The sequence below is a fragment of the Apus apus genome, chromosome 13 (assembly GCF_020740795.1).
Source record: "Apus apus isolate bApuApu2 chromosome 13, bApuApu2.pri.cur, whole genome shotgun sequence".
Classification (NCBI taxonomy): domain Eukaryota; kingdom Metazoa; phylum Chordata; class Aves; order Apodiformes; family Apodidae; genus Apus; species Apus apus.
Window position 1 is genome coordinate 112,739 of NC_067294.1, and position 21,373 is coordinate 134,111.

Here is a 21,373-nt window from a genome sequence, read left to right on the forward strand (position 1 = left end):
ATCTGGGAATGGCTCAAAACTGCACTAGGGGAGGTTCAGAGCTGATATTAGGAAACATTTCTTTACCAACAGGGTGGTAAAACACTACAACAGGCTTCATGGAGAGGTGATCAATGCTCCACATCTGTCAGTCTTTAAAATGATTTTGGACAGTGCCATTAATACATGCTTTAACTTTTGGCCAGCCCTCAAGTGGTCAGGCACTTGGATTAGATTGTCATCATAAGTTCCTTCCAACTGAACTATTCTATTCCATCACTTAATTAAAAAGACAGACCTTAAAGTTTTCATTTCTAAAAACCCAGACCCACGAACTGGGTCAATCAGAGAAAATACCTGCAACATCATAATATTAAGACCATTTCAGAGAAGACACAGGAAGCTTGTTTAACAAGATTTACTTTCAGTGTTCAGTTTTCTTCCATCTTCATATAATCAACATAACCATGGAGTCCTGCCAAACTTTGACTCACAACCATTAGAAAAGGTGTTACTGATCCTAGGTCAATACCCAGAGCATTTTCCTACACACACATGCAGGGCAGCTGTGCCAGATCCAGGCAACACCATACCTGATATTGTCAGTATTGTCAGTAGGTTCCAGCAGATCACACAGTAACAAAAAGCATGAGAGCCTCAATATGAACAGCTATGTTCTCAGCTTCTGTTTCCAGAATCTGCAATAGAAACCACGTTCTGGACTAGTTGTGCAAGAAGCAGAGGCTGACTCGCACAGCACAGTGCTTGTGCAGATACCACCTTGTGGAAGTGGTATCCAGGTACCACTACAGGAAAGAACTACTGTCTAATCATGAACTGATGCCCAATATGCTTAGATTCTATGAGGAAAAACACTAAGGGAATCCCTGAAAATAAGGACAGATGAGATGGGCTTGAGAATGAAGAAACATATATGCTTTTGAAATTTAAAGTGGTAAACAGAAATACTCCACCTCTGTTGAAAAACTCAGAAGCCTTAAGCAAACCAGCTGCATTATAACTGAGAATTTCCTTATTTCACTTTCATCTTAATTTGAAAATTGTGTAGTTCTGTCTCAAGAGGGCAATGTCTGTATGGTAAAGCCCTGGCTTGTCAGAATAAACATACTCTCAAATGTACCAATCGCCCTTATGATTCATCAATCACAGGTAGCAACAATAACTTCTGCTGACCCTCCTAACTCTGCTCACCATCAGTTCAGACAAGTCATTGGTAAGAACAGCAACACTGCTTTGATACCAAAGCTTTTAAACAGTGGTATTCATGACAGCAGCTAGATATGCAATTACAGGTAGAGATGCCCGTATCACATAAATTATGCTGCTTAGCCAAAAATGGACCTGCAGGATTTCCCAGGTTCTCCTATGGGGAAAAAACAACTACCCTAAGCAACATCTATTGCAAACAACAGCATTTGTGTTATTAATAAAAAAATTACACTAGAAAGCAGGGCTGATATTCAAGGAGAGCTGAAGCACTTTTTCCAGAAGACACATTCTTGTCTAGTTACTACCTGAACAGTCAGGCCTTAATACACTACAAAGAACTACAGTCTGGTTCAAGTGGAATTTCCCTTAAAGTTTTCCAACATCAGTTCCACTACAAAAGCAGCAACAAGACCACAGTGTAGATAAGACATGTATTGGTCTTTTTCACCATGTGACACACCGGCTCTAAACATAACCTATTCAAGAAAAAATACTGCAGCTCATTGCATTAGAATTTGCATAAAGATCTAACGAAGATGCCATCTATGAAAAACAAAACCTTTACATTTTAGGGTTTTATGTAGTATAAAAAGCAGAAGATGGCCAAAAAAAAATCCAAGTGAAAAAATATCCCTTAAAATGGTCTTAAATTTTACCTAGTTTTGAAAGGAAGGATGGTCCATCAGTTGCTAGAGAGTAGCCAGAGACCCAGGTTCAATTCCCTGCTTCATCAGAGGCTTCCTGCATGACCTTGGCCAAGCCATTTAGTCTCACTGGCTGAGTTTCCCCATCTGTAAATTGGAATAATAGTACTTATGCCCAGAAGGAGGCACTGGCAGGAATCTGTTGCAGACTACCAAGAAAAACTGGGTAACAAGTTGGTCCATGACCTTTAGCTCATAATGTAGAAAGAACTACATTGTCAACATGTGAGAAAAGAAAAAAGGGAAGGTAGATACTGAGGTTTCAACTTGGGAGACATATCTGAGATCTCATGCAGCCAATACCACCATTAAATGAGATTTAAAAACAACAAAAAAATCCCAACCCCAAACAAACCTACAATAGTTTTCTAACCATTTTCTAATGCAATCAAAGTACTGTTTTGGAATTAATTATGTGAGACAAAGATGACATACACACCGATGCTTAAGGAACATTTAGCTTCCAATGAAGTAATCATGCTTCAAAGTACTTCTTACAGTCCAAGGCAAAAAAATCTGATCCAGCAGATACACTCACACACTAGGTGTTTTTCTGTAGCTGATTCACAAAGCCAGGAAGAAAAAAAAAAGAGAAAAATCCTCCTCTAAAATAATTTGTACTGAGCCAAACAAAAAGTAGATTTCACCACATAACCAAGAAACCAGTTATTAAGACAGAACAGTTACACTTAAAGGCTGATACTAATTAAGACACTATTTAATTAGTGAAGACACTAAATGTATTACTAAAAATTAGTAAATACACACGGTTTCTCTATTTCCTTCGCACTTTTCAATGCTTATAATGTGTGACAATAATTAAGCAAAACAACCAGAAATGCTTTTCATAGGATCTAGGGCAGAAAAAGTATTAAAACAGCAGGAGCTAGAGAAATCATAACTTTACTGAAGCCATTACCCTGTGGGGTAGTGAGCTGCTAATAAACGGCCACAAATATTTATCATAAGTGTTTCTGGTTTGTGATTGAAAATGGGCATTTAAACCATGTGAGTCAACACTTAACGTGCACAGTAATCTACAGCAGTACTTAATAATTTCTAATTAAGATGACCATGTTTATGAATCAATAGGTTCCAGGTAACAATAGCTTTTTTTTTTTTCCTTGCAAGAGCTTAGCAAAACTCACTTTACTATTGAAGCTTTATCAATAAAGTATGGAAGAAGTTTGCTAACCCATTGATACAAGGAAAGAATGGCAATGTTTCTATGTAAAAGTTACTTTAAACATCATGGGTAGATACAGATTAGATACTTAAAGGCCCTGTCATTCACCTGCTTAAAGAAAAATTACCAGGTCTTCCAAGTAGAGAAACACAGATCACACGCCTTGAATTGAGGCTTTGGACCACTTTTGTATAACATGTCACACCAGGAAAGGAGAGCTTATATGCTAAGCACAAAGCTCAACTATTCTCTGATAAGTTGGAAGCATTTGATTGAGGGTCTTCACAGGAACCTGTTCAAGTTCCAAAAATGACACTGACAAGAGCAGTCATTGAACATTGTAACTGATACCAGGACTACAAGGTTCAACAGATCACATGCTGGAAAGCTCTGCAAGCACACTCGAAGACAGAATTCAAAATTATCTTGACAAACTTGAGAAACCACCTCAGATCAGAACCCAACTTAATCACAAAAATAAGTACAAGGTGCTACCTTGTACTACCAGTGACAGGACAAGTATAAGTTTTGAAAAGTGAGCAGATTATAATGGATCACAAGGCTACCTTCAGCTATCTCATACTGTTTCAAAAAAGGACAGACACGTACATAATAATACACCTGAAGTGACTGTCTCTACTCAGCCTCAGTTAAGTCCTCTGCTAAAATACTTCTGACCAGTCTGGGTGACAAAACAGCATAAGAAAGCAAACAAGAATGCTCAAAGGTTTAGAAAATGAGTACTTTGGAGTGGTTAAATAAGGTTGCTTCATAAAAAAAAAAAAAAGGCCTGCCAAAAAGATAATAACCCTATTTTATCTGCCCACTATACAGGAGACAATATTGGGATTAAGATTCATCTAAAAATACTTTGTTAAGAAAATTTTCTTGAATGACAGATTGCAAGAACAAAGCAATGAAAAGACTATGCAGGGACACTGTGAAGACCTCTGTGTAGTGGAGATGGAAAAAAAAGGCTACCAAAACACGTCAGAAATGGCACTGGTAGAATTAAATGATAGTTTGATGCAACATGATGGACTGACAATAAAGTGAGATGGGGGGACGTGTCATTATTATTCAAAGGTGACAAGTTACACAAATAAGAGTAAAAAGTGAGAAAACACAGTATGTCACAGAGAATCAGATCAACATCTGGAACCTTTCTGGAACAGTCTTTATACAAGCAAGTTGTCTGATCCAATGCAGACATTATTAATTGAATATCTGTTTCAAACAACTACTAAATCAAAATAGTTTCCTAGAATTTAAATCTCTCTTGGTTGGCATTATAATTATTACATTTGAAATCTGAATAATGGTCTGAGACCACTGTAATATACAGCACATTCCGCAATAAAATTAAGATTTTCAAGTACTCAAATATAGTAGATCTGAAAAATATGAGTTCATTTACTCTGATCATTTGACACTAAAATGATGACCAAGGTTTTTTTGTTGTTTTTGTTGTTGTTTTTTTAAACTTCAGTATAACAAAGGAGGAAAAAGAAATATTTAAAGATTAATAAGTAACAGAATTATAGGAGCAAGAGCAAAGCAAGAAAGTCACAGCTAAATTCTGTAATTATTCTAAAATCCCAGACAGTCCCAGGCAGGACCTGGTTTAATAAGCTCTTTAAATTAAGAAAAAAGAAAACACCACTAAACATATTTCAGCTAAAGTAGTGAAGAAAACCATTCCCAAAAATATTGGTCTTCTAGTACCTTTTTATGTGGCTCAAAAAGCTATGTATTTAGATGAGTTTGGTTAAGTAGGAAAGAAAGAATTACTAAGTGCCAAAACCAATGGAACCCACCACAGCACCCTGTCCGTATCCCATTCCTTTTAGTATTACAGCACTTCCAGCCTGAGCATCACTACTAACACTAATGCTGGCCACATGTGTGGAGGAAAATATCAAGTAATGTGAATATCACAGCTCAGCATCAGTGCTGGAAACTATACAGAAATCACTAAATGGAAGGGAACATGTCTCATCTCCCAAAAAGCACTGCCCCATTCTGTACCAGCTTCAGTTCACAGTCATTCTAGAGCATGCTGCCACACACAGCGTGTGTAACATGTAACAGAAATGAGCAACGCTCAGCCCTGGACAATCAGCCCTGTCAGTGTCTCTGTGACAGACAGTCACAGCCTTAATTATCACAGGCATGAATGTGAGAGCAATCCAACTGGCCTAAATCCATACCACCTCATCCTTGTAACAAGGCACTACTCAAAATTGATGTACTATTTTGTTTACAACACAAGGCGAAGTACAAGCAGATTTGCACTGAGCCTGGAACTCCAAAGCCTCCACTTAATGCAATCCAAATGCAAAAGGCAGATTGAGGATAACCCAAATACTTCTAACCCCCTCCTTGTGAGATTTAGCCAGCATGCAAACCAGCTCACTAGTCAAAGCGGAGTAGTTGTCCAAAGTTCAAAATTTAAGAAGCCTTCAAATCGTATAGTGCTTTATTCTCCTGACACTCAGAAATATCAAATATGCACGTTTATAATTCTGTATGCAAAGTATCTTTAAGATACTATTTTCAAAACAGCAGGACACCAAGCTGTGTGGTGGGGTTGACAGGCTGGAGGGAAGGGATGGCATCCAGAGGGACCCTGACAGGCTCAATGGTGGACCCATGACAATCTCATGAATTGCAATAAGGCTAAGTGCAAGGTCCTGCACCTGGGTTGAGGCAATCCCAAGCACCAACACAGGCTGGGCAGAGAATGGATTGAGCACAGCTATGAGGACAAGGACTTGGGGGTGTTGGTCAATGAGAAGCTCAACATGAGCCAGCAATGTGCACTGGCAGCCCAACCGTGCCCTGGGCTGCATCAAAAGAAGTGAGTGTGGCAAGCAGGTCAAGGGACAGAATTCTCCTCCTCTGGTGAGACTCCACTGGGAATACTATGTTCAGTTCTGGAGCCCCTGACACAGGAAGGACATAGAGCTCTTGGAGCAAGTCCAGAGGAGGGCCACAAAGATGTTTCAAGGGCTGAAGCACCTCTCCTATGAAGACAGGCTGAGATAATTGTGGCTGTTCAGCCTGGAAAAGAGAAGGCTTCAAGACCTCATAGCAGCCTTCCAGAAGGGGCTACAGGAAAGCTGGAACTTTTTACCAGGGTGTGTAGTGATAGGACAGGGAGCAACAGTTCTAAGCTAGAAGAGGGTAGATTTAGGTTAAGACATTAGGAAGAAATTATTTAGTGTAAGGGTGGTGAGACACTGGAATAGGTTGCCCAGGAGGCTGTGACTGCTCCATCCCTGGAAGTGTTCAAGGACAGGTTGGATGGGGCCCTGAGCAACCTGGTCTAGTGGGAGGTGTCACTGAGCATGCAGGGGGGGTGGGACTGCAAGATCTTTAAGGTTCCTTCCAACCCAAACCATTCTGTCATTCTATGATTTTGAGAAAATGTTGGAGGTTCTTTGTAGTTAAGTTTATGTAGTCAATGTGTTTTAGCTTTGAAGAACAAATCACATGCCAGCAACCTGCTGTTACTGACAGCACCAGGATATTGCCTCACCAATGTCACTACATTGTCCCATTGTTTACACTTGAACAGGCAACTCAGTTGACTCCACTGTGTGTACATTTAGGGAACATGAGGCCTAGAAACTAAGCACACATGAGGAACTGTTAATTTCCTGCAATTTTTCTCCACGCCGTTTGCTTAAGGGTCCAAATGAAGCATCATTCATGAGACACAGGAAGTGCAATCACTTTTCTTTTTGATAGTAGCTGCTTACTACCTTGGCTTAATAACATCTGATCAAACTCCTCCATCGAAGTCTTCATTGACAAGATTTTTCTCACACATATAAGAGCAGGAAAATAAAGTACTGGACTATCAGCTCTCCCACATGCTGCACTACAATTTTTTCCCACTTCATCCAGCAAGACTCACAACTGTCAAGCAGCTGAACACTTTCAGATATCAGCTGATTAAGACAGTTTTGGTTTACACACACACAAATAATTACTGTTCCAGGCATCACTCTTGGATAACAAATGCTATCCAAGTCAAATCACCCATAGCCCTCTGGCTGCATGGTCAACATGAGTCCATCAAACCAACTGAACCAAACCTGCAGTGCCGTGCACATCAGCTACAGTGCCACGCTGTGCAAGCTGATCTCTAGCCAGTTATGCAGCAACCCCCACACTCTGAAATTAATCCAGTAGTTGAGCTGCATTTCACACCAGGCAGAGCCAAATATGTTAATCACTATGCTCTGCTTTTTAAGAGGAACTTTATTTCAGAAAATGTTTGCATTCCTACAGAAACTTCCTGCCATCAGAAACCTCCTTGCCACACAGCCAGAGACAGACTGCCTTTTGAAGCAGCACCCGCCCAGATTGTGCACTAAGAACTCATTCATCACTCCCCAGGCCTATCCTCAAAAAGTGACACCTTTTCTCATAATTTATACTAAAATTAACAGTTCTGCATTTTCTCTGCTATTAGTAACTTGAAATACTTGAGTTCTTGGAAAGTATGAGTTTCACAGAAAAAATTTGTTCTGGAAAGATGTATTTCAAATACTGTGATTTTTATTGCTATTTCTCCTGAAATGCATCTTTACCTGATGTCTGCCTGCACTCCACACAAAGTATCATTAAAAATACTTCAGTGAAATAACAACAAGACAACTTTTTTTACTACAGTTTCCTTCTGCAACCATTTGGATTGTAGAGATTACGACATCTTCTGTGTCACAGAAGAAATCACGTAGAAATCCACGTAGGCTGTTCCTAATCCCAAGAATTCTACAACCCAATTATCAGCAAGAAAAGGGCAAGGACCTCCAGTTCAGAACTCTGAAGGAAAAACACCATCTCAAATTGCAGGTTTGATACCCAGATTTTTAAAACAATTTAAAACTACTACCTGTATAACTGGCAAGTGGCAAATATAGCAGCTGTCTTTAAAAATAAGAAAGAATGAATCAGATACCTACTAGAAAATAACAGTGGTTTGCCAAATACTAGAGTAAGTTTCAGGTGAGGACTGGAGACTGGGCTGCAAAAAAAAGAATGGTAATAAATGGCAGGAGTTAAAAGTGAAAGGAAGTCTTGACTACATAGCTTATAAATTATACAAAGAACTTACTCTTACTGTATCTCACCTGAAGTTCAGCATTCAAAGTGTTACATGGCACTGCTCTGAAAACAAAGGCTGGGATTTGCAAAAATCCAAGAGGAATAGTAAAAGGAGGATGAAAATTTTAAGTTTTAAAATAGCAAGTATCAGAGCCATAGTATTATTATTGCGACATATTTCATAATGTCACTGATAAAGCCGGCATAAAAAGTATCAAATTTCTTTAGAGACATTCCTAGCCTCAAGTCTAGCAGTACCTTATGCAGACCATAGAAAAGTCTGAGGAGATTTTGGAAGTTCTTACAATCGCAACCTCTGAAAATGTGCTATTCCAATTGCTAACTCTGGTTTGCCTCTCTTTTTCCTCTGCTTTCCAAGTTTGGTATCTTCCTTGAAAAAACATTAGCGATAAAGTAGCAATGCTCTAATTTTTGCTGAGTTTTATAATAATATTTGATACAGTAAAAAAATATTTTAGCTTATTAGATGACAGACCACATGACTATAGTTCAAATCCAATCTCAAAGGAAAGCTTTAACCCAGAGCTTAATGCCACATTCTCAACAATCTGAAAATAAGAAACCAAAGCTATTCTTCTTAAATAGAAAATGATCCTCGTTTTTAGAATGTCAAAAAACTTGTACACCTGTCCCCAGTCACCCACCTCAATGCCATTTAGCATACTAAGCAGCTGTAACGAATGAAATTGATCTCTGAATACAGTTATTAATGTAAAAATGAACAAGGTAGAGATCTATAAAACCACAGATTTTTTGAGGAAATCCAGAAAGATGCCAAAATGTCTGCTAAGCATGTAAAAACTGCAAAGAAAACTGGACTATACAAGAAAACCTTCCCATATTTGTGTTTTGCAAACAGAGCAGCACCATCTAGTGTAGGTGCAGTACTAGAAAGGGACTTCCAACAGCCAGTACTGCCAACAAGGCAGTCACTACCACACAGGGCCACCTCAGAAGAGCACAATCAATTAATCATTGATGAGACAGAAGTAGAAAGATTTTTTCCAACTCCAGATAAGCTTGCAATAAGAACACTTTCAAAATGAAATACTTAGAAACTACAGAAGAAAATAGGTCTGTCACTGACTGAAAAGTTGGGTGCCCTGATAAAATAGAGGATCTACTCAAAAGGAGGTAGCACATATTATTAGATGCAGACACCAACAACTTCACAGGGAAAGCACAAAGAATTGCAAAGTGACTGGAGTCACAAGCACAGTGACCTCAGGACAATAACTACGTGGAAGCAAAACCGAGTTTTGTTTTGGTTCAGTAACCAGCAGTAGACTGGAAGCATTAGGACTACTCAGAGAGCACTCTATAAAGAGAAGTTACTGTACAAGCAAATGTATTGTGTGATGGTGCTAAAAAGCTATTAAACAACTAACATGGAAATTATACACAAACTTTCATTATACTGCCTAAGTCTTCTTAGTAAGCCATTTCTCCAAACGTGTGCAGGAAAATGATATGGCTATACAGAAACACTTTGAAGGCACTTCCAGTTTGGAAGTTGGTTAAAAAAGTGGGAGCTCTGCAAAAATTTCAAGCATGTGGGGGGCAACAGAGAGAAGTCAGAATACGTGCATGGAAAAACCCTGGAGACATGACTAAGCACAAGATACACCCTGAAGGAAAAAAAAGAATGGTAAGTCTAACTAACAGTCAAGGAATTCACTGAAGCACAGAACAAGATCGGCCAAAAGAAAACACCTACTCAGCACAAACAACTTGCCCAAGGAGTATATACATACATACCCCATGCAAATATTGTTTTCCTACAGAAAAAAAAATAATGCCTTGGACCTTCAGAAGTTAAAACTACAAAACAGATTTCTTGAAGCAGTTGCTTGGTTAACTGGCCTACCTTTTTAATCAAAAACATTTAGGAAATGGACTGCCTTCAAAGCCAAGATGTAATACAGTAATACTCAAGACAAAAACCCCAAACAACTTTGTCATAATCACTTGCATTTCAAGTAGAAGTTGCTCCAAATCCGCAAGTCCATGTGTTTTCACCTCCTACAAAACAATCAGTCTTCCATTTGAAACCTGACAGAACAAAGTATGCAACTGCTAGTATTCCACAGGAATTCCTGCACCCGGCACTGTACTGCAGTCACACCTAGAAGCACAAAGAAACAGAAGAAACCTTTGAAACTTCTAGTATTTTCACTGAAAACTGAGAAAACATCTTAGCATGGATGTTACAGAAATCTGATTTTCTGCAACTGTTTGAATGGAAAAATGGACTCTGATCTACCAACCTGTAGCTCAAAAACTTTACCAGTTACATTGCTGGACTACTGCCATTACAAATACACTATTCAGTCTTTTGTTTTTATTTGAAGTGTGACACATACATTTGCCTGAGAGAAAAATACAGCAGCAAATGTGTCAAGACAAGAACCTAAATTATGTTTATATGCACTAGTATTCAACTTGCTAAATTTTACTCTATTTGCATAGCTCTTACTGAGCCTACTGCTTTCTACAAGTATAACTAAAAATTCAGCTAAATGAAGTGACTATATATTTACCAAAGAGACCGTAAAACATGGTTTCTACTTTCCCAGCTTATGGCATTTTATTTGGTAAAAAGCAAGCCCTGTGCCTACTACGTACATGTTGCTCACCCAAGAAAATAAAGCACCAAAGGTAAAACACGCTACATGTTTTGACAAAACATGTTTTGACAATGATGAGAAGTCTAAGGTCTTGCCAAAGCACATTTTATTTTTCTAGCCTTTTTTGCTTGTTTCTGTTGCTACATATCACCACTACAAAACAATATTCAAAAGGTCAAACCAAATAATTTTGATGAGATCTCTAAATCTCTTTTTCCTGTAATTGGAACATCCAACTTCTTCAAAAGGCAACAGTTTGATCTGCAAATGCAAACACCTAAGAGCTTCCTGCAGAGACTTTGCTAGTACAGTGTAACTTTCCAGTTTTCACTTGTAAAAGCTGGATGTGAATATCCCTATGAATTTAACATGCAAGAACCCTACAACTTTTAATATCGCTTATATTAGTATGAATAAAACTTGTAGATGCAATTAACACTACATATAATGAGGATGGGTTAACTCTATAGTGAGATTCCTTGAACACACATTTTGAACAGTAAGCCTATTTAAGCAGCAATTTTCCTAAGTCAAAACAATCACAGTTCACTGTGTCTGAACTAGGGAATTTGAAATCTTTGATTCTGCTGCAAAACACCACAAAGAAGGAGGAAGATGGACCCTCCAAAGTCAATTCAATACTTACAAGTCAGTGAGCTCCACAGAGCATCTACTACCAGATGAGCAAAAACTTACTTTACAGCTCCTCACCAATTAAAATTGAGTGGTCATGCTGTGTGTGATTCTACAGCTAAGCATAATTTCAGTAAACTCCCACCTGGCAGCCTGCTGGTGGAAGGATTAGCAATTTTGATCCCTTCCACAGCCCTGGTAACACCACTGCCGAGACCAGTCCTACCAATTCCTCCCACAGCCACCATCTGCCCTGCCCCTTACTACTTGCTGAGCTCTGCACAGGCACACCAGAGACAGCACAAGACTGGGAAGGCTCATTAGCTTGAGTATCCACCCCACTCCTCCTCTACAATTTGATCAACTCTTCAGATCTGCCAAGATCCTTCCGAGAATTTTGCAAGTCACACCAAGTTTCCTCTGCTGCAGTTACACTACCAAAGAAGCCAAGACTCTTTTTTTTTTTTTTTTTAATAAATAATGTAAACTTATGCTTCCATAAGCTACAAATGCAGAGCTAGTCCCTTCCCTTCAAATCACTCCTGGTCCTTGCGTTTCAGTAGTATAAATGGTTTCAGAATCCCTGATAACCCTATTGAGCCCTGAGTAACCAGTAGAGTCACAGAAGACATTGCTCACCTTAAGAATGCAAGTTTTTCAGCATGGATGTGTATTTCACACATGGGAGGACAGAAACACTATCAGAGAAAATCATGGTGGCATAACAAGCACTCATAGTACTTTGTACTTAGGCCACCAAAGTATCACAGAGGAAGTGGAAAAAACACACCCCCACTGCTTCTGCAGTCAGCTTTCTTACAAGAACTGTATTTTACTTCCAAAGTGATTAAAATTTTATTTAAAAGAGCTTTTGGTATCCTGCTTAAACAGCTCTTTTACAACAAGAAGTGTTAAAGATGCACCTCCTGGCTTTACCAGCACCCACACATCCCAGTATTCTGACTTCAAGAGCAGCAAGAGAAGACACTACTGAGGAAGCCAGACAAAGCCCAGACCACTTTCCGTGCTCCATCTCCCTCACATCCTCTTTCGATATGCAAACATGTGCCTTGCTGAAGGGAAGAGTGATCCAGGAATATGGATCCTGCATGATCCACCTCTGTAGGACAGAAAGAAATGAAGACCAATACAGCGGCATATAAAGCAAAAAGCAAATCCTTGGCTCATACAATGCCATCTTATTGTGAACCTTCCACTGCTTCCCTGGGCTCCCAGTATAAACTCTGTCTGAAAAACTGCTCTTTCCGTATCTGCTGCAGTTTGAATCCCCACTCAGTCCCCACCAGAGAGAACTGAAATTCTGCAGCAGACACATAGGCACAGCTGGCAAGAACCTCCCTATCCCAAACAGGCAGGACACGAACACTTTACCACATTATTCTTTATTGTCCACAGGACTTCCAAGTAGCATCTGAAAACTGCTTGAGAGCACAAAAATCTAAATCCAGTCTTTCAGGGCTTCAGTGTCCCTTGCCTACTACATGCAGTCTCCAGACAGGAAGATTCTTTTTTTTCCTCTACTGTGACCTAGTTAGAAAAACTAGTTGAAATTCCCTGATACTTACGGTTAACTTAAACAGTTTTGATACTTGCAAAGTAAATGAAGCTTAATGCATAACTCAGTTAATTTCTAAATTTCAAGTTTATTCAATGAAATCCCTTATGAATAAGGTATTTTTGATAACTACATGTTTTCATTAGGCCATATAATTGACATGTTTAAAAGTGAAAATGCCTTCAGAACACATTCTATGTGCAGACGACTCTAGGAAGCAGATAAAAACTCAGACATAAAAAACTTCTGTGGGACATAACTTACTATCCACAAAGGGAGGAAAACAAAACATCACAATCCTTTCTATAAGAGGCATATGCGATTATTCCAAGACAGTCCTACTCTACACACCCTGTACCCAGGGCCTTCTAACTTCCACAGTATCTGTATAGTGTCTATGCAATTAAACAGTCATTTCACACACTTATTTTCCACGTAAGCAAAAGCAGCATGGTCCTGCATAAGACAGGTTGAGCTGCTTTGCCATGAACATGTAACATGTCCTTTTACAATACCAGGACAAGACTGAGCAGAACAGTTTTTCCTCAGGATTTCTTCTGAAGACGGCACAACTAGGATTGACCCTTATATATTTGTGGACTAACCATAATTAGATGATCCCACATTTTATAAAATACTTAAGAGCTACTTCTATAAACACACTTATACAGGAGAAAAAAGCAAAACCTTTTCAGAGGCTTTACCCCATCAGAAAAGTTAATAGTTTTCTAAAATCCCTACGTTAAAAAAAAAAAAATAAAGCTATTATGGCTGCTTTCTGAAATGCTTAAGTTGTCTACTTCTTGCCTATTCCTGAGTTTTCTGCTTTGGAAAGGTGTAGATCTTTGACTGCAATTTTGTATTTCTGAAAGCCCAGTGTCAGACTCCAGGCTGGTAGGTGAAACTATCCATACAGGAAAGCTTACAAGAAAGCACATTTAAGTAATCCAAAGAGTGGAACAGATTCTTTCCTAGCCTTTTTCAGACCTAGGCCACATTCTAACTTTACTTTAGATGAGTATTTCCTAAACTGTGGTTGACTGCTTGGTGCCAACTTGTCACTTCTGCTAGCAAAATGAGTTTAAAAGAGACAGCTTACTTTTTTTGATAGCACACTGTTATTGTTGTCAAAGCAGCGTTCATTATACATGGAGGGTTCCAAGACAACAGTAAATACTCTTCGTTACAGAACTGAAAAATCTTTTGAGTATTTTACACACATTTAAGAGTTCTTGTACAGATCTGGAGAATACACTGTTTAGAAAGAGCTGCATCCCTGAAACTGCACTAAATGGAAGACTATTGATAAAAGGAACTGGGGTGAGAACTGCAGTGCTGAACAAAAAAAAAACCACCCAAAAAATCCTATTCCTCTTCTATCAAGCAGAGAAGTTGATTTTTACTTTGCTAGGGTAGTCTAACAGGTATCATATACTTGGACAGCAATTAATTACCTTTTATTGGATAGAGATCCACAAAAAAATCCCAAACAAACCAAAACAACCAAAAAAAGGCAAGACTCCACCAGTCCCTCCACCAAAACAGTAACAACATCAGGCACCCCAAGAATTAATTCCATCACACTCATATTTGGGATGGATGATTCCATAATGCAAGAGCAGCGATGACGCACACGCAGTCTGCTACATGAGCAGCTCTCCAGACCAGGTCTTAGCCCAAACACATTTCCATGTTTCAGCTAGCGTCTCAAACACTTGTCCCATCTTCCTTTCAAAGATCCCTTTTCTGCATTGTCCTCCCTCCTCCTCAAAAAAATAAGGGAGCAGCTAGAGTGCATCACCACAGGTCTCAATCACAGACACAGGGTGGGTGCCAGGCCCTCTACTTCCTCCTGACAGCCCTAGCTGCAGTTCTCAAACAAGGCCAAGGAAAGCAGCATCACTGTAGAAGGTCAAGAAAACTTCCCCAAGTTGGAACTCCACAAAGAAGGTCAAAGAATTTACTGCATCAACGAATTTTAAAATGCTAATCATAAAGAGAACTAACAGAAGTCTTCACAGAACCTCATTTCCCCTAACATGGGGCATTTTAACAGCCACAGTGCTCAGAGGCGTGCCAGCAGCTCTCCAAAGCAGGCCATCACTTAAAGCAAATACTTGCAGAACTGACCCATGGAAAGAGCAACAGCACAGGTATCTTGTAAGAGCTCTTTTAAAAATCTTCAACCAAGCAAGCATCTCACTGAGCTATACCAGAAACGAACCAAACAAATGCCAGGGAGTGTTTAAACACATCACACGAAGCACAGAACCCTACAGCTGAAAACAAAATCTAGGAATAAAATCGATAATCCCCGCTTCAAAATGATGCCTTCAAACACGGGGCATCGCTCCGGCCGACCAGGGCTGCGTAACATCTTCCCGGCAAAACCCCCACCGAAGCCAACACGCAGCGGTTACCCGCAGACCACCGGCATCAGGAGCAGCAGCCCAGGTGCGTTACTCCAACCCCGCCCCGAAAGGCCGCACGCCCGGCAGCCGGCGGGGCCGGGCCCGCAGCGCCCCGGCAGGCCCCGCGGGAGCGCCGGGCAGGGCGCGGGGCCGGCGCTGCCACCGCCGCCGGGGAAGGGGGCGCCCCGCGGCCCCGCACCGCCCCGCACCGCCCCGCACCGCGGCCCCGCACCGCCCCGCACCGCGGCCCCGCACCGCCCCGCGGCCCCGCACCGCCCCGCGCAGGGAGGCTGCGGCCCACGCGGGTGGCCCGACCCGTGGCGTCCCCGCCCGCCGCTCCCCGTCGCCCCAACCTCCCACCACCGCCGCCGCCGGGGCCTCACCGCCAGGTCCTGGGGCACGGCTCCGCTCATGGCCCGCACCGTGCCGCTCCGCCAGGCCCGGGAGGGCAGCGCAGGCCCCGGCTCCGGCCCCACCGCCTCGCCTTCGCCCGGCCCCGCCGCCAGCAGCAGCAGGAGCCGCTTCCCCACGGGGGAGGCCGCCGCGTCCGCCATCCCCGACGGGCAGGAGCCTCCGCCGCCACCGGCCCGAGCCCACCGGTCGCCGCCGACGCCCCGAAACAGCGAGCAGGGGCTCCCCGCGCTGGGCCTCCGAGCGCCGCCCGCCGCGATCCCGGCATGCACCTCGCTGCACGCCCCCCTTCCTCTGACCCACAATGCCCCGCGCCGCCCCGCCCCGCCCCGCGCGCCCGGGCCCGCAACCCCGGGGCTGGCCGGGCCCGGGAGCCGCCCGCGCCTGCGGCCCGGCCCGAGGGGGCAGGCGGGCAGTGCCCCGGCGGAGGGGCCGGTTCAGGCCCGCGGGAGCAGCCGCGGCGATGGCCCTTCCCGCCGTGCGGCCTCGCGGGACCGCCGCGGTCAAAACCTGAAGTTGCCGCAGGAATCGAGGAGGTTTTGCCTAAATGCCGAGGTAAACGCAGACAAAAACCAGAACAGTAACAGCTTGAGCTGCGGGCCCCGCGGCGCAGGGGCTTCAGAGGCCGGCGGCCCCGCCGTGCCCGAGCCCCGCCGTGCCCGAGCCCCGCCGTGCGGCTGCTGGGCCTTCCAGCGGGGCAGCTGGGGAGCGCGCTTGTTGAGCGGCCGCCCAGGTACAAGCTCATGGTAACAGAGCGCAGCGGTCACCATCAGCCAGATAGTGCAGGGCCCTGACCCTGCTCCTTTTCAAATACTTGAACCTCAAAATACTTCAGAATCCTGCACCGTTAAAGAAATTACATGGAACCCGAGGTGTCTGCTTGTGCAGTTAAGACACGGTAGCACTGATAGGAACTGGAGCAGGTGTTCTCTTCCACACCACAAGGATTTTCTTACGGATTTTCCTATGGATTTTCTTACTTTTCTTGTGCATGTGCTGTTTCCTCACTCTGGGAGTCACATGTAACACTAAATTAGCAGCAACAAAGGCAAGTTACTTCCTTTCACTTTTTTTTTGCCAGGTTCTTTTAAATAGATGACAGCATTTAATCTTTTTTTACTTGCTGGTTAGAGGGATGCCATCTGCTCTCCTGGGCAATGGGTAAGGCAATGCCCAATACCAGGTGCCTGTCCTCAGAACTGCTTTTCATCCCATTATCTGTACTCTTCATAGTGTCATATTAGTACTGATGTGGCACAGAGATAAAATTATGAACAGATGATTACATCAAGAAAAGGTTCAAAATACTGTCTTTTTTGGAAGCAGGGTCTGCCTTTGGTATTACGAAAACTACATAGAACTTAAGAACCAACATCAGTGGCATCAAAACTCTACTCTCTTCTGCTGTACAGAATTTGTACCACAATTTCAACTTGTGAGAAGTCATGTAAGCAAACACCAGTCTACATCCAAAGCTATCCCTTAACCACTGAAGGTGGCTTCTCCAGTCTGCCACCTTCACAGCCTTGAGATGGTCACTGCTCCAGGAGACAGAGTGGCTGACCCAGGGAGTCACTGTGTGGAAGATCCAGCTTCACTAATTAGAGGACTGATGCAGACCTTACCTGTACAGGTTTTCAACCTTCCCCTTCAATATGTTATCTAAGGCCACCCCTTCCATAGACAGCAGCCACATTCTTTGGAGAATTTTATTAAAATATATCCAAGAAGTAATCAAACATTTCCTAACGAGTCAGAAGAGAACTGACGTGAGAAAAACATCTGTACAGAGGACAGTGCTGTAAGTTTTTGTTTACATGCTTTATTTCAATGTTTCACAGTTTAGTCATTGTCTACAAAAATATATTTCTGAAACTCTTGAGTCCTCTATAAAAAAGCTGGTCAGCAGCAGTGACCCTGACAAACAGAATGTACCTTGGGACAGTGTGAGCACCTCCTGTAAGCAGATTAGTGCAGCCAGGGCATTCCTGCCTTACCCTGGGAGACTTCTGTTCTTTGGGATTAAAGCTCTGCACTAGTTCTGAAGGAAGGCATTTGAAAAGAAAAGAAAAAAAATAGAAAAATCCTCCCACTTTCGTATACTGCACTAAGCTTGGGGGAGGGACCTGCAAATCAATTTATCTCACAGGAGAGAGTACTAACAATGAACTTGGCACTCAGGGATGGAGAAGACCACAACATATGTTAGTAATGGTACATTTTTCTATCTGTTCAGAACAGCCTTCATCTGGTGGCAACAGGTTCAGTTTCTAAGCAGAGGTACAAATGGCACACAAGCAGAGTAATCCTACAGCACAGAGTCCTCCTTTGAGGTCATGATCAGGGTTCTGTTCATTTTTACCTCAATGTTTTCTGCTGTGGCTTCAATCAGGAAGAAAATTACCTTAATATCCAATCACCAGCCTACACAGTGTTTGATAGAACAGAGCCACTATCAGTGCTGTCAGCCTCAACTGCTCAGTGCCCATATTGGAAATACCTCTTATGACATCAGTTCTTTAACTCCTATGCTCACTAGTCACCAGTGTATCTAGGCACCAAAAATGAGAAAGGAGAAACTCAAGTGTCCCCCAAATGAGATACTTCCACTCTTCCTCTGCTCAATTATTTAACTGGTCTATAGAGATATTTGCAGTTAAGAAGAAAAAAAAAATAATTGCTGCCTTAAAAAAAAAAAATCTACCTTGCACTGTGCTCTAGAAGAGACAAGGTCAGCATACTCTGATTCTCTGTATTCACAAAGGTCAGAGATAGAAGCCCCTTACCACAAACTAATCTCAGACCTGAGCCTCTAAGCAGGGCAGGAATTTTCAGCAGCAGATAAGGAAAGAGTAGCTATTGACAGACTGCTTCCCTCCTGTGGCAACAGACAGAAGATGAGCTCTCAGTTCCTGAAAAACTTCCCCATCTGTCTGTCAGAAGAACAGCTTTCTGAGCTAGTAGCTTGTAAATTTAGATTTCCTAGACATAAGAAAACTCAGGAAAGTGCTGCTGGTCATTTTAGGTACAGCTGCAATCAAAGTGCTTCTGAGCTCTTAGCTTTTGTTCAGAAAAGTTCTTCTGTAACTTGTGCCCACCACCAGTCCCAGTCTGACCTGCTAAACCTGAGCAGCCAAGGAGGTATATGGGTTCCAAGTATAATCAGCATCATCCATGAAAACACAGAAGCCAAGAACCTTCACGGAGACAAATGCCTTATCAAAAAAAGACACTCAGCACTAGAGAACTAATATCATCTCACTAATGCTAGAGTTAAAATGTAAAATTTGTGAAAAAACACCTGAAGTTTACTTCTTGCCTGTTTTCCTTGCTTTTAATTGCTGGGGAGAGTAGGGGTGTAGAGGAGAAAGCAATAAATCACTTCACTCTATCAGTAGCACACCATTATATGAAGGCAGTATTGGAGAAGATTTAAACCAGGAAAAAAATCTGCAAACTTACTGACTCTAAGAGCCTTCCTCAGCTTCACAAACTGTAAACAGCCTAAACAGAGGATTTTGTCCACAGTTCAAGGTGTATTTCCAGTCCGTTCCCAGCTGTTCAGCTTCCAGTCATGGACATACAACAGAGGGAAGAATAAAGGGAGGCAGAGAAACCCACACACAGGATACATCCCCCATATAGCACCTACTTTTTACACCTACACATGAAGAAATCAATCAGGAATTGTTACATCTTGAGTATGGAAAGTAACAAGATGAAATTAAAGGAAGATTTGGAATCAAAGAAAATCTTCTGTGGAACCTGTTTTGCCAAGCTCCATATCCCTCAAAAAAGTGATTCATGTTCTATCATTTGGGAAATGGGAAAAGACTGGAGAGCAACAATCCTGCCTTGGCTTCAGGTGACAATCCAGGAATGTTCTTTCTCCTTTAGTATCACAAAGCTTATTCATGTAAAAAAACACTCTCTTCCCTGCCCACTACTGGAGTTGCAGTCAGTGTATGCCAGCAGAGCTAAGTACAGTAATGTGGGCAGCTGCTAAAAGCTGCCTTCTCCATCAGCAGAGAGACAAGTGTCCCTAGCACTGGTATGTTGCTTCTAGGTGATGCTGTTATGCCAACAACAACAATTAATCTGTAGTCCAAAGCTTAAATTCTAACATGATCAATACCTTGTGGATAAACACCACCATTAGACCGTGAGGTACGTGTGTGAGGAATCAGCAACTGCAAGTTACAGCTGCTTATCTGCCAGTGCAGTTTTTCCCACTTCTGCATTCTCTTGCCTTCTCACAAGTTACACAGACTTCAGGGTGAACTATTCTCAAGCTCACAAACACAGTGGCCACCAGAACACATTTGATGACACTTTAATCCCTTCCAAATTATTTACAAGGCTGGCTTTGAGACTTGACACTTTTAGCTTCAGGCCTAGTACTGCATAGACAAAACTTGTATGAACAAGAACTAGCAACGCCTGCACTATGTCTGTTCTCACAGGAAACCTGAATTAAAACAAGTGAAATAACACATAGAGCTGAGCCTAGGCTGTGTTCTACCAAGGGCAAAATAATGACAATAGTCACAACTTTCTCCAATTCACTAATAATTTTCTAATATTCTCCATGGCTACACTTAGAGAGGTTCAGCCAAATTAAATTCAAGCTACAAGTCACAACTGAAAAGTGTGCACTGAAGTCTGGTGTTAGAACACTGAGGGTCATCCCTGATCAGGCAGCTCCACTTCTGTTTTCAAGTGCACAAGGACAATTCCCTGTCACAGACCACTGAGGCAGATATATGGGAAAAATCATTGGTTAAACCAACTATTTCCAAGGGGAGGCAAGGTCACTGCTGCCCTGCCCCAGAGAAGGAGAAAGATTCATTGAGAGATTAAAACTAAAGGGTTACAAAATAAAGGCAAGAGCTAAAGTTTGCCAGTAATGAAATGCATTCTCCTGTCCTGTACGAACAGGAAACAGTCTCTGTAGGGTGTTAAAGGTCCTAGGAGGAGCTATCCTTCTCCTTTTTTCTGCTGCCAGAGGGGAGAGAAAGATGCTGCTATTGGTCAGCAGGAATCTCTCTGTCTGCATCCAGTTTGCTCGTCTCTCCTGGGGAAGGGGTACGAGGTGCAGAGTGAGAAACAGAAGGGATCCCATGAGCTACAATCCCTTCCACTACTGGTGGCTCTGGTAGCCCAGGGGTGGCTACTCCCACTACTCCTTGAGGAAACCTGAAACCAACAGAAACAAAAATTACATGCTTGTCAAACAGAATTATTCAAGAGGAAACAAGCTGTGCCCTCAGGCACCTGCTGAATACAAGTCCCTCTTTCCAACAGAAATGCTCCGAGACAAAACATTTCCCAAGATGAAGAGTAGCAGTTACATCCTAACCCTGAATGACACCTGTTTGCAGGCAGAGCTGTCTTAGGTCACATACTAAGTATTTGCACAATAGGTAGAAAATTTATCTCCAGTGGAAAACAGTGTGAGACACTGTATGAAGGTACCT

At 42.2% G+C, this 21,373-nt stretch overlaps 2 protein-coding genes across 3 annotated transcripts in view; both read right to left on the reverse strand.

The window, feature by feature from the left end:
- Positions 1-16,148, reverse strand: part of KDM3B (lysine demethylase 3B) — a 54,265-nt gene extending 38,117 nt beyond the window's left edge. Inside the window, exon 1 of the mRNA XM_051631223.1 lies at positions 15,869-16,148. Within this exon, the coding sequence (XP_051487183.1) occupies positions 15,869-16,039 (171 nt within the window). The 5' untranslated portion in view covers positions 16,040-16,148. The remainder of the gene's footprint in view (positions 1-15,868) is intronic.
- Positions 16,149-17,698: 1,550 nt separating this feature from the next.
- Positions 17,699-21,373, reverse strand: part of LOC127390072 (C-terminal-binding protein 2) — a 40,447-nt gene continuing 36,772 nt past the window's right edge. For both annotated transcript variants that reach the window (XM_051631233.1, XM_051631234.1), the window contains one exon: positions 17,699-21,092. In XM_051631233.1, coding sequence (XP_051487193.1) covers positions 20,921-21,092 — 172 coding nt within the window. In that variant the 3' untranslated portion in view covers positions 17,699-20,920. The remainder of the gene's footprint in view (positions 21,093-21,373) is intronic.